Source organism: Fundulus heteroclitus, chromosome 5 (assembly GCF_011125445.2).
Source record: "Fundulus heteroclitus isolate FHET01 chromosome 5, MU-UCD_Fhet_4.1, whole genome shotgun sequence".
Taxonomy (NCBI): Eukaryota; Metazoa; Chordata; class Actinopteri; order Cyprinodontiformes; family Fundulidae; genus Fundulus; species Fundulus heteroclitus.
The window spans coordinates 42,209,907-42,225,153 of NC_046365.1; the positions used below are offsets into that span (position 1 = coordinate 42,209,907).

The 15,247-nt window shown below is 41.8% G+C and overlaps 1 protein-coding gene and 2 non-coding genes across 4 annotated transcripts in view; 1 reads left to right on the forward strand and 2 right to left on the reverse strand.

Annotated features, from left to right (window-relative positions):
• Positions 1-6,219: 6,219 nt before the first annotated feature.
• Positions 6,220-6,292, reverse strand: trnak-uuu. The gene has a single exon. It is a non-coding gene; the product is annotated as a tRNA-Lys (tRNA).
• A 2,735-nt stretch (positions 6,293-9,027) lies between these two features.
• On the reverse strand, positions 9,028-9,100 carry trnat-ugu. Its single transcript has one exon. It is a non-coding gene; the product is annotated as a tRNA-Thr (tRNA).
• A 438-nt stretch (positions 9,101-9,538) lies between these two features.
• Positions 9,539-15,247, forward strand: part of LOC105921642 (E3 ubiquitin-protein ligase DTX1) — a 28,437-nt gene continuing 22,728 nt past the window's right edge. Inside the window, exons 1-2 of one of the 2 annotated variants that reach the window (XM_036137621.1) lie at positions 9,539-9,891; positions 10,745-10,971. In XM_036137621.1, coding sequence (XP_035993514.1) covers positions 9,824-9,891; positions 10,745-10,971 — 295 coding nt within the window. In that variant the 5' untranslated portion in view covers positions 9,539-9,823. Of the gene's footprint in view, positions 9,892-10,138; positions 10,535-10,744; positions 10,972-15,247 lie in introns of those variants that run through there. The other variant, XM_036137622.1, reaches the window with a different exon arrangement.

The window sequence follows — 15,247 nt, forward strand, 5'->3', positions numbered from 1 at the left end:
GTAGTATAACACGCAGCATAATACAGATATCCCCTTGTAGTCTGAGGTACAGTATGTTAAAATGATAGCTGGAATTTAATGTTTGCACAATTATGCAGGTTTAATTGCAGTGTATGCACATTAACTGTGGTATGCCATGCTGATGGGTATGGTGAACCATCAGAACACCAGTAACCATGTTGACCACAGTAACATGAGTAAACGTAACTTACTTTAAGTCCAAATGGCAGTCTGTGTCATCCATACCTGCCAGTAGCTGCTAGCTCTACTGCTGCAGCAGGTTGGAGCTGTGACCAGAATAGAGAACAACATCCTGCACCAGGATTTCAGTTCTCAGAGTGAGTTAATGGTGACTATCCAGAGATCTTCCCCCTGTGTTGTTGATCCTAAACTGGGGTTTCTTTGACAGTCACTGCCCTCTTTTCATCCATTAGAGAGCTTGTTTGTGAGAGTCTCTGGGTCAGACTAATGTTCAAAATCTCAGCAAAGCGTTCCACATTGTGAATCTTTTTGAAGGGCATCACTGTTTTAGGCTTAGCTGCTATTGCTGCCCCATTGGGAGAAAGCGTCATCTCTGACTAGTTGCATCATGCTGCCTCTGAATCTCTGTGGCTTTAGAGCCTCACCTCTGTCTAGCAGCCTTTTTTCACAGACTTTTGCAGTCATGACATCAACTAACATGTCATCTGCATCTGCATACTCAATACATTAAAAGACATTAAATCCTTTATAAAGTGCTTTAAACTCTCACCTGCCTGACAGGCAGTGTTCTTATTCTCCCCCTGTCTTATGTAGCTGCCCACCACCTTAGTAGGCCCCCTTCACCATCCGCCCAGTCCAGAGTCTTGTAAATGTAGCTGTCTTGTTCTCCAGTCCACGTTCCTAGCAGACCTGCTCTTTGCTTACCAGATACCTCCCAGTTAGTCTTTGGTTGTTCAGTCTGAGGAGAAGCCATCACTGCATTTACTAAATCTGTTCTGGACCCACTTCTGACACCATGTGTTGTTCTGTAGCTGCCAGAAAAAACAGACGGCGCTCGAGATGATGTAGAGATGAGATGAGTTCTCAGACGAAGCTGGAAATTAACCAAATTCCCAGCGGAGCAACGTGTTACATCCATGATTCGCCAACGTTAGCAGACACATCTTGATGATGCAGAAAACTCTTCTTTTAGCTGTAAGATTATCACCAGCAGTTTCCTCAAAGTGAGAAGGTTTTGATTCAAACTGATTATGGCTGATCATTGTTCCTTGGAGGTCACCATACATTGGTAAGAAGAAAACTACTTTCCCTCTGCTGTAGGGGACTCTGGCACAGCTTGACTTTTACTTATAACAAGACTGCACTGACATGTGCTAAGATGATCATTTTGGGCAAACGGTGAAATATATTTTTTATAAAATCTAGGAATATTTGGTTTAAATGTTTCTGGATCCTCCATCCCAGCCATTATTTATTTGCTAACAAAGACAAAGCAAAAAGTTTTTGGTTTAGAGTTGACTTTGTGCTTATTTAGTTCAGTTATCCATTTGTGTTTTTTTTTTTTAGCCCTCAGAATACCTGCCAGTTTAATGCTTTCACTTCCTGTTTAGCCGTTTCACACCTTGTGCACAAAAGCACAACGAAACCCAGCTCAGCCAGCGGAAAAAAGAGCTCATTTATTTTGAGATTAAATCCAAAAACTGTAAATGAAACACCCAAAAAAATTTACACAACCATGAATTTAGAAATGCTCAGGATTTTGTCGAGTAAAAGAAGTAAATCTTGTCTGAAAGCGGTTCTGGGCACGGGGGTCAGCTCATGCAGAGTGGGCTTTCGGTGGAAAGAGTAGGCTAACAGGCTGTGAAAAGGAAGTCACTGTGGTCTGAAGAAAACAACTGCTGTCACCAACAGAGCGAAACACAGACGATGAAGGCAGACTGGATCATGGCTAGCCTCATCTGTAAGTAACAAAAGAAACTTTTACTTTGTGATTATAAAAGTTTAGTCAGCGGACTCAGTAAACATCCACACCGTGTGATCACTTCAGCTCTCATGTACTTTAAATCTCTGTGTTTCAAAAATCTGCAGTTATTACAAACCACGATGGTGTGGGACTGAACAAAGAATTAATTACATAGAAGGAAGACGATGGTATATAAACCATCCTAACAATGAGTGCGTTGGAAAAAGAAGTCCAAAGATTTATTTAAAGAGGAGAAAAAAAATTGAATATCTAAAAACTGCAGCAGAAAAAAACGAACCAGGAACTTGGGGGACAAAAACTACAAAGCTCTGACTCTTTTATCAGGTAAATGTTGGCGTTTCTAGGTTGTTTTAGGGTTCGTTTGTTTTTTCTCATTTGATTCAGTCCAACGTTTCACAGCGTAGTAAACATTTTACTCACTGACAGTTTCCGCTACTTGAAAACATGAAACCATCTTTAACAACTAAGATGGCAAATATTTCATTTTTGGTTTGCAGGAAAAGACAATTTATTGTTTGAAATTAATGTTTTAAACACTTTTTAAACACAACACGTCTGTAACCATCACCCCTACCATCATTTACACATGAGTCTATATGGGTGAGGGATCATATAACTACTTCATGTCAAATTGATACTGATACTAAATACTCATTAGCAGTCATTATCAGTCAAACATCCAAATATTGCATCCAGTCCTTTGCATCTGTGATTTTGCACACGCTGATGTGCTGGGACTGTAGACGGCCTTCATGGTGAAAATGTTCTCAATCTCCTTGGCAAGTTGTCAAAAGGTTGTTTGAATAGTTAGATTTAAACTTAGGAATAAAGGTTAGTGTTGTTTGTATAAAATGAAACATTTAAAGCCATTCAGAGAACCACCAGGAGGTCTCCTTCAAACATTCAACTGAGCAGATTCAGATCCGCACTGACTGAGTGGAAACACCAGGAACGGCTCACTAATGTTAGAAACAATGATTTAAACATTATAATTCACCTTCAGTAACTATTAAGAACCGAGCAGTTTGGTTAAAAGCGCCTAAACTGATTCTGCTTTGGCCCGTTTGCCCCCCCAGGTTTTACCACCATGTCCGGACACTGGATGCTGTTCGTTCCAGCTGCGGACGTCCAGCATGTCCACTTGGGTTCAACCATCACTCTGGGCTGTAACATCTCCTACCTCTATGACACAACGTGGTTCAAACAAAACCCAGACCTGGTGCCGACGCTGGTCCTGCGCGCCAGCCTCAGAGACGGACAGCCAGTTGAATGTAGGGCAGAGTTTTAAACGCTGATCCAGAGACAAAGGTCAGATTTGTCTGTGGCAGAGCAGGTTGCATGCTAACGGCTAAAATGTCTGTTTTCAGCGTTTCGGCTCAGTCCTCGTCATTCAGTGAGTCTGATGAAGCGCTCTCTGGCTCTGAGGATAACTGCTGTTGAAGCGGTAGACCTGGGCCTGTATTACTGTATCGCCAACATAAACGGACGTGTGGTGATTGGTAGAGGGACGCGGATTCACAGTAAGCATTCCTGCTCTCCTTTTCCAACGATGAAGGTGTCACTTTTTCACCTAACCTTGATTTCTGTTTGTAGAGCCGCTTTAGGATCAAAATCTGTTGCTATCTGGAGCAATCTGGCTTTTACACCAAACAGCCTTTTATACTCTTGATTTATGTGTATTTTATATAAATAAATATTGATGGCAAAACCTTCTGTGAACAGAGTAAGAGTCATACTGTAGAGATTGACAAATGCTGTAAATTAGCAGTTTATGTGGACTTACTGAGTTCCTCCTAATGCTTGATAAAAGTAAAGTGAGCAATAAAACTCCAATAAGTCCTTTTAATTGTCTGGGATGCTTCTCTAAGCTCATTGCTGGTGTCTCTCCATCCTGGTATTGTGCTAAGCCACACCGGTGCACTTCAGAGCAGCAATCTGCCTAAATTCCTGCTCCTAGGAAGCTGGCCACCTGTTACCTTCCCTCTTGAATCACATGGAAGCAACAAGGGTGTACTTAGTTTTTCACACGCAGCTTTTCTGCATAGGATCAATGTTTGATTAACGATCAATGCCAGTGAGAATCCGCTGTGATTTTCTTGAGGCCAGATTGAAATTATTCAGAACCTGGTGGAGACCAGCCTTTGGAACTGAACGCTGTTCTTTATAGCTACCAGGACAATAGAAGAAGATAAAGCACAATGCTGTTTTATAGTTACAGTAAGCTGAATAAGTTTATCTAGGTTTAATTATGTCTCCTTACATGTGTCCAGTTCCAGACTCCTCCCCGTTTCTCTTCCTGCACTGGTACTCTGCAGCCGTCGGTTCTGGGCTGCTGATCCTGATTATGACGATTTGCGTCACTCACTGGAAAACCAGACAGAAGAAGTAGAAAACCACCAGCAAGAACTACAAGGAACATTTACTGGAAAATACCACAGTGTTCACTCCATGTGACCAATGTAAAATATACAAACCATGTCTTGCAATTGTTTATTTCCATTCAAATATTACATGCCTATTATTTATTTTTCTTGTGTTTTTATCTATTGCATTTTAGTTTGTATAATTTTACTGCAAATAGTTTTATGCAATGCTCTATCAAATATACTGTTTCAGTATAAAGTTAAGGAAAAACTTTTTGTCTTGACTTCCTATGATTATTTATCCCCTTATTTTAACCACTTTAGCTGAGTACAAAGTACTAAAATCTCCTACCTCTAGGCGCCTCCTGCACAGGTCACCAGTCCAATCATGCAAACACTCACAGCTCTGCACAATGAACCCAGCAGTCGTGTTTCTGGACTGTTGGAGGAAGTCAGAGTACCCAGAGAGAACCCACACAGGCACAGGGAGAAAATGCAAACTCCATTCAGAAAGACCCCGGGCCAGGATTTGAACCCAGGACTTTTTTTTTTTTTACTGCAAGGTGCCAACGCTACCAGCGGCGACGCTTAAAAAAATCTAAATTCAGAAAATAAGTTGTAAGCATTTAACCAAATGCTTCAGGGATTATTGTGATTATTATAAATGTATAGTTTTCTATTTCAACGTCACTCTGTCTGGGAGGTTATGAGCTTCTCTGCAGGTGGATGATGATGAGTACCGGAAAAACAGACGGCCCATGAAGGGGCCTTCAATTTAGCCCCGCCCCCGACGCCAAAACAGCGCCAGCTTGTAGTGACGTCATAGCAAGAGGTGTGTGATACCAGGAATTTTTAATCAATCCGATACCCAGTAAATACATGGTCAGTACTGCCGATATGGATATTGATACCTTTTTATATTTATCTTGATGTATCATGAAACTGTTGACCTTTTGGTGTTTTTGTGATTTTTACTTTATTATTGCAATTGAATAATAATAATAATAATGTTCTGTTCATAGTGGGGTTTTCTAATCCACCTCTTATGATATTATAGCTATAATCGTTATGTAATTTTGTTTGTGTTGTGTGCTCTTGGCTGTTGCTTAATTCTTATAAATTTCCCCGTCGTGGGATAAATAAAGGATTAGCTAATGTTATCTTATCTTAAATAACACTTTTTAATAGGATGAATGCACTGGGTTCTTTCAAGGTCTTAATTCCACTTTCTGTGTGGGCTTCAGTAACATATGATAGATAATATCTACTTTGAAAGTTAGCATGAACTGCTGCTGAAGATGATCACTCTGATCTACCTGGATGTTCTCTGGAGGTCTGAAACACCTCAGTGACGTCAGTCTGTGGGTCGGTCAGGCAATGAGCAAAGTTTCGTCTCCTCTCTCCATTTCTGCAGCTCGATGATTTCTTGCTCATGGTTTTTTATGTGCTTATAGAAACTTGTGTTTCCACTGTGTTTAACCAGCTTTTTACAAACCACACAGCTCATCGTTGTTTCTTTTTACGGCATTACAATAGAGGCAAACAGTGTTTCTTTCCCTCTCCTCCATGTTTAACAAAAGCGGTTTGGCGGTCTGGTTGACAGAATGGCAGCAAAGTGAAATGTTGGGAAATGAAGTCTAAGAATCATGACCTCCAGGGTTTGTGTTGATCAGCAGATGCTCTGTTCTCACCTTCCTGGATGAATAACTGGACTCTTTCTCTCTGGTATGCGTTGTTACACAGCTCCTCGTTAAGGTTTCTAATGGCTGCTTCAACTAGCTGACTCAGGGAGAGCACCGCTAAATTTGTTTGTTTTAAACCGGAAGTAGCCGTTTTGCAGGTAAATGAGCAGACATGGTTCACACACCTGGGATAAACGCAAAAGATGTTCGCCCGAACAGGGACTTGAACCCTGGACCCTCAGATTAAAAGTCTGATGCTCTACCGACTGAGCTATCCGGGCTCTGCTGCTGCCACGCGAAGATCTGTAGAAATGGTCACAGAAACACTGGAATCCTGCGTGTTCTGACGTGGAATCCTGCGTGTTCTGACGGTTCTCTTTGTATCGGAACCGGTACCGTCATTACGCCAGTCCTGTTCTGGTGAGTTTATTTCTAACTTCTCCTCCTAACGCGTCAACTCGTGAATGTGTTTGTACTCGCTGCAGCTGACGGCAGCCCACATTTAACCAGCTGATCCGTCACCACGTGTGGATTCAGGGGGTCACGTGATCTGGCGTTTCCACGGAAACTGCTCTGCTAACTTAGATTTGTACAAACTTTGTTCCGTTGCATACGGCTTACAACAGTGTAACGAGATAGCAGTTGAAATAAGAAAACATTACAATATCAAGTGTAGCAGTGATGAGAATGTAACAATGCAGGAAGAAAAACCGGTTTTTCCCCTGGACGTGGAGAAATCGTATAATCTGACCATATTTAAAGTCTGCTTTGTCTGAGCGGCGGTTTGTTAAATAAACTTCAGGTTTGCTTTCAGGACGCTGAGGACTCGAGACAGCAGCAACAAATTCACACAGGTAGGCTACCTGGTCCCTCCACACCTCTGCTCTCTGGAGACGGCACAGCAGCGTCTGCACTTACTGCGCTGGGTGAGAAGAGAAGAGCAAACCTCCTCCTCACTGCTTTCTTTTTGTTGTTTTTTAATAAGCTTTATTAGAAAATGCTTTATAATTCAGAAAGAAGAACAATTCTCCTCACCGCTTTCTACAGAGGGTCAACAGACAGCAGTGACGTGCGGTAGGGTTCTCAGCTGGTGAGGCACTGACGTCAGATTTACAAATATATGGACAAGCTTACAAGCTTCTGCGTTACACTAACGCACAATTTACTGAGTGTACATAGCTTCTGTATATATATATATATATATCCATTTTATTTTTATTTTATTGTATTTTTATTTTTGTCTGCACCATCAATACCAAGTCAAATTCTTTCAACAAACCTACTTGGCGATTAAACTTGATTCTGATTATGATATACAATCTACAGAGTAGACTCATTGCAAAGTGCTGAAGGAGACATGGACAAAATATTGATATTTTGATGAAAAAAAATAAGACTAAATATTTTGTCATTTGATTGGTAACAGTTTGAGTTATGATGGATGTCTGCATTTGTAACACATTTAAAAACTATAACCCACATTACGCACATTTCATTACGAAAACAAAACATGAATAATTATCGCTGTCTTACCTCTACTTATAAATGAAGTCCATGCGGCGCTCTTTCTGAGAGATCCGCACTCACATCCATAACTCTTTCTGAGAGTTATGGATGTAATAAAGCATCCATAACTTGCTGTCACTCTACATTTTTAGGATCAGGAGCGGTGCTCCTTGAGCGCCCCCTGCCTAGAGGCCAAGGAACTGCCGGCCTCACCTACAACCAGTTCTTTGCTGTTTATAATCGGCTAGCACCACGAAAATATGTTACCTGCACACAGTATGATGACCAAAACACAATTCGTAATCCACATACATTAAATTATAGGAAATCAGTTCATAACTGTTTGAACAATGGAATGTATGATCTAGGGACAGGAAGATGCATTCACAGAACGGAGGCCAGCGCAGTTAACATGGGATTGCACAATCCCAAGGAAGGCCAACTTCTATGTACATATACCATATATTTCTGACTATATGTCGCTTTGTAATATTAGTCACATCAGTCAAAAAAATGTGTCATAAAGAGGAAAAAACATAAATAAATCACACCGGAGTATTTATTTATTTCACACAATCCAAGACTGGTCAAGATGAATTACCATTTAAACTTGATATATGAAAAAAGTGCCAAATTAAGTAGAATTTATAGTCCGAAAAATCCAGTACATTTTTTATATGACAAATGTCACAATGTCGTTATTCAGTTTCTGTTTCTTTAGTATTTATATGTTTTACTTTTAAGTCGTTTTTATTTTATTTTTGTACTATATTTATTATATACTACCTCTCTTCTGTCTTCTGTTTTTTTTTGGAGCCTTGCAACAAAGCTTCACCCAAATGTACATACTAGATTTTTTAATTTTTGACCAATCTGTATAATCTGGCCCAATCTGTATAATATGATTGAATTTGACTTTGTAAAGTGCCTTGAGATGACATGTTTCATGAATTGGCGCTATATAGATGAAATTGAATTGAATTGAATAGATGTGCAGTTAAATGACAAAAAAGTGTAAGTCTGTCTAGAAATACTCTTTCATATTAGAGAATTCACCTTGGATAATAGTAGCTCACTTTCCAAGCCATACTGGACAAATAAGCAAAAATGTGAAATAATATTCTGGAAAAAAAAATATGTTTTCTTGTCTTTACTTTTATGTAATCATAACAAATAAAATAAATCAACACATTTTTTCAGCAATAACAAATCTGGATACTCCAGTCTTCCTTTCCATTCATGTTTTTATCTTCATCTCTTTGTCTTTAATTGTCTGAATTACTAATTACAGTAACTACTAACGTAGCTCTCATGTACCTGGCAGGTCAAACAAGTTTTTATTAAATTGACCAAGTTTTTCATTTTCAAGTCAGAGCCTATTGGACTTCCTATCAAACGCAACGCCTTAGTTGTATGGCCCAGTTTAACAAAACATTTAATCCAAGCACACGCTGAAACTTTACTTAACGATATAGGTCATAATGATTAAAAAAGAAAAAAAAAAATTCGCAGGCCCCAGCGAGATTTGAACTCGCGACCCCTGGTTTACAAGACCAGTGCTCTAACCCCTGAGCTATGGAGCCCGAGATGCTTCAGTCTTATATCATATTTCTATAAGAACTTTCATAACGGGAAACAAAATATTAGTTTTATTTGAGGCATTGTTTGCTTAAAATGTTTATTTGGGTTTAAAAACAGGAGACAATGTGCTCTTCAAATCGAACCGCAGACCGAACCTTTCGTGTCCACCTTTAGTGTAATTCCGCATGTCCTCACCAGGTGGCAGCATTTCACCACTTTTTTTCAAACGTTGCAGCAAGCGACTCAGTAAAAAAACATGAACAAAAATGTATTTCATGCTAAATATTTGATCACTTTCTTTATTTGCATTATGCGCTGAACAGCAAATAAGATAAAACTGCAACGCAAATCAAATCAAATAAAAATAACTGGCTGTTTTGCTAGCTGTTGATTGCCGTGTTTTCTCCCCGAGTGGATTTTCTAGGCGTGGTGAGTGGAGGGAGCTGAGTGGTTGGGGGGCGGCTGTTGTCCTGCTCTCCTCTCCGCAGTCCCTCACATCCAGTCGGGATGTTTCTGGGTTACAATGAAGCCAAGATGGACGCGAATGGATAGAATAAACATGGAGACACACTTTTTCTCCTCCTAACTCCACAGGGAGGGCTTTTCTCTCTCTATATCTGAGATAATTCAGCAAAATAAAAAAATAAAGGAGCGTTTCTGTGTGAAGAAGAGGACGGGGAGAGCCAGACGGAACCATGCTGGAGCCTAAAGGGTGGATTTAACCCATGAAGGAGTTCGTTAAAGTTTGCTCCAGAAGTCTTGGGTTCGGAGGGAGGACGCAGGAGACCAACAGGTGAACGTTTCGCTCATTTACCGCTTTTAACGTGATAAAATAAATATTAATAAATAAATAAACACAGATAGATTGAGCTCGTGCAGCAGAGAACAAAGGCTCGGTCTGGGCTGCATGTGTCGGGTCGTGTCCCCCGGGTCCGGACCGGTTGGACCAGTTTTTCCTCCCCGGATTAATGCGCTGAACGCGTCGCTCTGCTGCGCCCGCAGATAACCAGAAAATCTATTTTAATTTTTTAAAGCAAATAAAAACAGGGACTGTGATCGTGGGGTTCTGCGCCCGGCGCTGTCTGGTTCTGAATAATCCCGCGGCGTGGGGGGGAACCCACGGCACGGAGGCGGCGCGTCGCTGACGACAGCGCGGAGATTTCTGCCCCTCCGAAGGCCTCCGAGGACGGGCTGGAAAGCCAGCGAGTCGCCGCGGAAGCTGCTAGCGCGCCTGGAAGGAGCCGCGTCGGCCAGAAGGAGACCGAACCCCGGGCCGCTGACCTGCCTGCTCCGCCTGCGGGGATCCCCCGGTAGTACCGGGCGCGCAGGGGGGGGGAGGTCCGTGATTTGCTTCGCCCGGCTGCCATGAGAGAAGCCCGGGACCGTGTGGAAGAATGCGCCGCCTCCTCCCGGTGCTAGCTCCGCCGCGGCTCCATGTAAGGCACCGGGCCCGCCGCTCCCCGACCTCCACCGTTATCTGATTTAATGTGTTTATTCACCCGGAGTGGGGACATAACCCCACGGAGGCGTGGGATAAACCGCGGAACCGGGACAGAAACGCCGCTTTGTTCTCGTTTAGCCTCGCAGCTGCCAGGCGCGTCTTTCAGCGAGCGAACCCCCGCTTTAACTGTGGTTTCCCCCCGCAGGGCCACCAGTAACAACATGCTCCTGGCCTCCGCCGTGGTGGTGTGGGAATGGCTCAACGAGCACGGCCGGTGGCGGCCCTACAGCCCCGCCGTCTCACACCAGATAGAGGCGGCCATCCGGAGCAGCGACCCCCGCGGAGGGAGCGTGGTCCTCGGCCAGGTGGACAGCAGGCTCTCGCCGTACATCATCGACCTCCAGTCCATGCACCAGTTCAGACAGGACACAGGTGAGCCCAGAGCACCCAGCAGAACATCCCTGCTTGGACCCAGCAGAACATCCCTGCTTGGACCCAGCAGAACATCCCTGCTTGGACCCAGGGATGTTCTGCTGGGATCCAGCTGTCAGCCAGATGTTGGCAGCTCTTCTCTTTAGGAGCAAATATGCAGCTTCAGAACCCAAAATGACAGCAATGTGTGTTTCTCATGGCATTAAACTTTGCATTTATGGGTGTGTGGTGTTCTGATCCGGCCGTCGCTTCATGTTTGGATCGTCCAGGCATGAATTTAAACCCAAGTTTGACTTTTCAGACACGTTTGGAGTATTTTCTGTGAAAGTGAAGCTTATAGTTGGATTTTTTTCTGCAGGCTCTGGGTGTTTTCATGGCGGCTGTTCCTGAAAACACTGAAACCTCAACCTTTCAGGCCAGTGGGCCTTAATTAATACCAGATATCGGTTTAGTGTCAGTGTTTTTATGGGCCGGACTTCAAGGTGGTGCGGATAAATACTAGAAAACCAGAAAGAAAACTGGTATTTTCTTAATATAATGGAAAATGGTCCATCTGGGCGTAAAGGGAGGCAGAAACCCAAAGTGTGCTGCTTTGGTTCTGTCTACTCGGTGGTTTTGTTTTGGTTGCTGTCACCGCAGAAAACCTCGCTTCAGACCAGCAGGATGTCGGAAATGGCAGCAGGGTTTTCAGTAGGGCATAAAAATAGATACAAAGATTAATATCAATGTTTTTGAAAAGCATTGCTGTTCACAGCGAGGAAGTGAGATGAATTTGCAAAACGGCCGACAGGATTTTAGAAGCGCCTTCATCCCTAAAATCAGACGTTGGGGCACATTTTTTGGTTTCTGTGACACGTTAAATGCATTGAACCGAATGCGCTTTATATTCCTGTTAATATATCAGTGTTCAATAAATTGAACATAAACATAATATTTGGCTGGTTTTTGTGATTAAATGACAGCATTAACTTGAAAGAAATAAAGATCGATATTGGAGTCATTTCAAATCAAGCTGAGCTATATCGAGAATTGTATTGTATCGTGAACTATGTATCGAGAATCGTATCGATTTAACGCCGTCGTCAAAGCCGATCCAATCATTGTCTCGTTAAGAGACAAGGTTAGCTGCTAAGTTAGCAGTTAGCTTAGCGGTTAGCTTCATTGTAGCGCCGCTGCTCTCACCGTAGACTTTGAACATGGCTGAGAGTCACAAGAAGTGAACCACAATCATGTTTGTGTGATGAAGAGGAAGGCCTCAGTAGAAAGAAATAAGACCAGAATGGATTTTCTTCATGCGATTTCCCCCTGAGGAGCGGAGTAGCAAAGTACGATGGTCTTGAGCATGCGCAGTTATTCAAAACAGGACTTGGTCGCTGACTCTACCTTTTAACCAGGACTCTTGGTATCGTCTGGAAAGTGAAGCTCTGTTTTTCTTGGAAGTTGTCGGCTTTTTTGTTCTTCTTTGGGCCTTTTACCTGCTGCAAAGCGACTTTCCAAAGACCTTTGCTCTTCACTCCGTTTCTTAGCTTGTGGGTTTAATTAAATTAACGGTCAGCTATCATGAGACCAGAACATGCATCAGTTGGAGATGGCTTGAACAGAGAGAACCTGACCATTTTTCAAAACAAACCTTATTCAGACTTGCACAATAAGTAAAACAGAAATAATGAAAGTTATTCTTTTGGTGCGGCCCAGTACCAGCTGACCCATTAACCAGTACCGGTCCGCAGCTCAAAGATTGCCGACATGTTCTGTCCAAATGTAGCCGGTAGGTGTTAGACGTTCAGTGTTGGTTCAACAGCCGCATTTAGATGATTGATGTCCAGGTTTAAAGCTGAGCTATGATGACAGCGACCTTAAATCTGGCCTTTTTAGGACTCGGGCGCTGGTTCTGAGTTTGGACTGGATACTTACTGTGGAACTGGGCTCTCCTGGTTTTCACCTCTTCTCTGTTTGCTCCATGCATCTCCTGCTGGTGTTGCCTTCCTGATTCAGTTAAACCTCTAGAAATGTTTGTTAAAGACAAATTCAGACTTTATTGCTCTGTTTAAGGCTGCATTGGTGCCGGACTTTATTCTTTCATGTTAAAAAGTGTTTTGAGTGTCAGGTCCAGGTGGTTGTCTGTTCCATATAGCAGTGGTTCCAGACTGTTTAGGTTCTGTACCAAGATAACCAATGTCTCGATATAACTGATTCTAAAAAAATCTATATATTTGAAGATACTCATTTGGGTCAAAATCAATATAGACTGACCGTTTGCTCTGATTGTGGTCCTTCTTGGGACCACAGCGCTGCAAGAACAGAGGCTCCCAGCATCCCTGCAGACGTTCAGCTCAACAACAAGGTTGTGGTGCTGGAAGCTGAAACTCAGCTAGCTTGTTGAGTTCAGACAGAAAAACACCAGAGAGCCTCTTTATGGAGGAAATGGTCACAGAAGAGTTGTTCAGGGGAACATTCCCTCTGATACAGACAGAAAAGAGTAAAACTACATGCTGAACGATACTACTTTAAGGCTACAAGCTAACGCTACAAGCTAATGCTACAATCTAACGCTACAAACTAACGCTACAAACTAACGCTTAAGCTAATGCTACAAGCTAACGGCCACAAGCTAATGCTACAAACTAACGCTTGAAGCTAACGCTACAAGCTAACGCTACAAACTAACGCTTAAGATAATGCTACAAGCTAACAGCCACAAGCTAATGCTACAAACTAATGCTACAAGCTAACGCTTAAGCTAATGCTACAAACTAACGGCCACAAGCTAATGCTACAAACTAATGCTACAAGCTAACCCTGGGCCCTAGACATAAACATAAAAACATCAGTAATCCTCCTGGACCATATAAGCTAACGTTGTTGGCTCAGACGTTCGGTTCTGTTGGTCTGAGCTCCCTGTTGAGATGCTGTGGTACAAATCTACGCAGTGACATGTTAATCAGCTGAGGGTTCAGTTGGCTAATAATTAAATAAGACTCCCCAATTACTTCTCCATTTAGCTGTAATGCTACTGGAGGCTAATGTGGCTACTAATAACCAGAGCCAGACTAAAGATGACAACTAGAGCAGAACCAAGCAGGAACCCGTAGAACCCATCCTGTTGCTGTAGTTGATCACTGAAGAAAATATGTTATACAAAGTGATCAGAAAGACACAAATTGTCCAGTAATATATTAGCATGAACCAGATGCTAAGGTCCATCCAGTTGCTGCTCCGAGATGCTTCTGAACAATAAGGCAGATTATCTCATATTGTTCAAGTAAACGGGCTGCTGTTTTTCTGCTGTTTATCTTAAATATTTTATCTTTTTTCCCTGAGTATACCATATTATCAAAAGTAAATTACTTTTGTTTTGGCCTTTCTGATAAAGCTCATTCTCTGTTGCTTTAGAACAAATATCTTAAATATTTTAGCTTTTTTACCTGAGTATACCATATTATCAAAAGTAAATTACTTTTGTTTTGGCCTTTCTGATAAAGCTCATTCTCTGTTGCTTTAGAACTAACTTTAGATTAGATTAGGTTGTTTTTTCACTACTATAAACTGTGAGTTATTTGCCGCTGTCACGCCTGAATTACCCCATTGTGGAGCAATAAAGGAATTTCTTATCTTATCCGTGTTTACACTGTAAAATATGTTTTGTTAGCTCCATATCCAAGTTGGTTTTGAAATAACATTCATTCCAGTTTAGAATGACTTTATTTATCCCTCAGTTATAGCATTTAGTTGTAATAGATAAATGGACTAGATAAAGATCCGCAAGTATAATAAAATAAATGCATGGCTGAATGAAAGGTGCATACTACCATGAAGGATATTAACACTTATACTATCAATGTTACCTGTTTTACTGTTTTACCAAACAAGGCAGTGACGCTTAAATTATGTATTGTTCTAAATGAGGGCTGAGCTGAATCCTACTTATTGGTTTCATCCTCATTAAGAAGATTAAAGTTAAGTTTGTCATATTATAAATAATCATTTTTTGCTCTTAACCAGAAAAATCCCGGTTCCTTTTAAAAAAACTTTGCATCTAAAATATTATTCAGAGTATTTTTCTTGGGTAGAAAGTTTGAAATCTTGTCGTGACGGGCGTACTTGCTGCATGTATTCCTTCACTTTGTGCAGAAATCAGCAGCAGAAGTAATGGTTAATGATTGATTAAAAATAGTTTGTGGGGCTTTAAACCCCCCCAGGTACAGATACAGGTGTTTTTCTGCTGCGTTCAGGCTGCTGGATGGTAACAGTGTGACGGGCTGAACTGTGAGCAGGG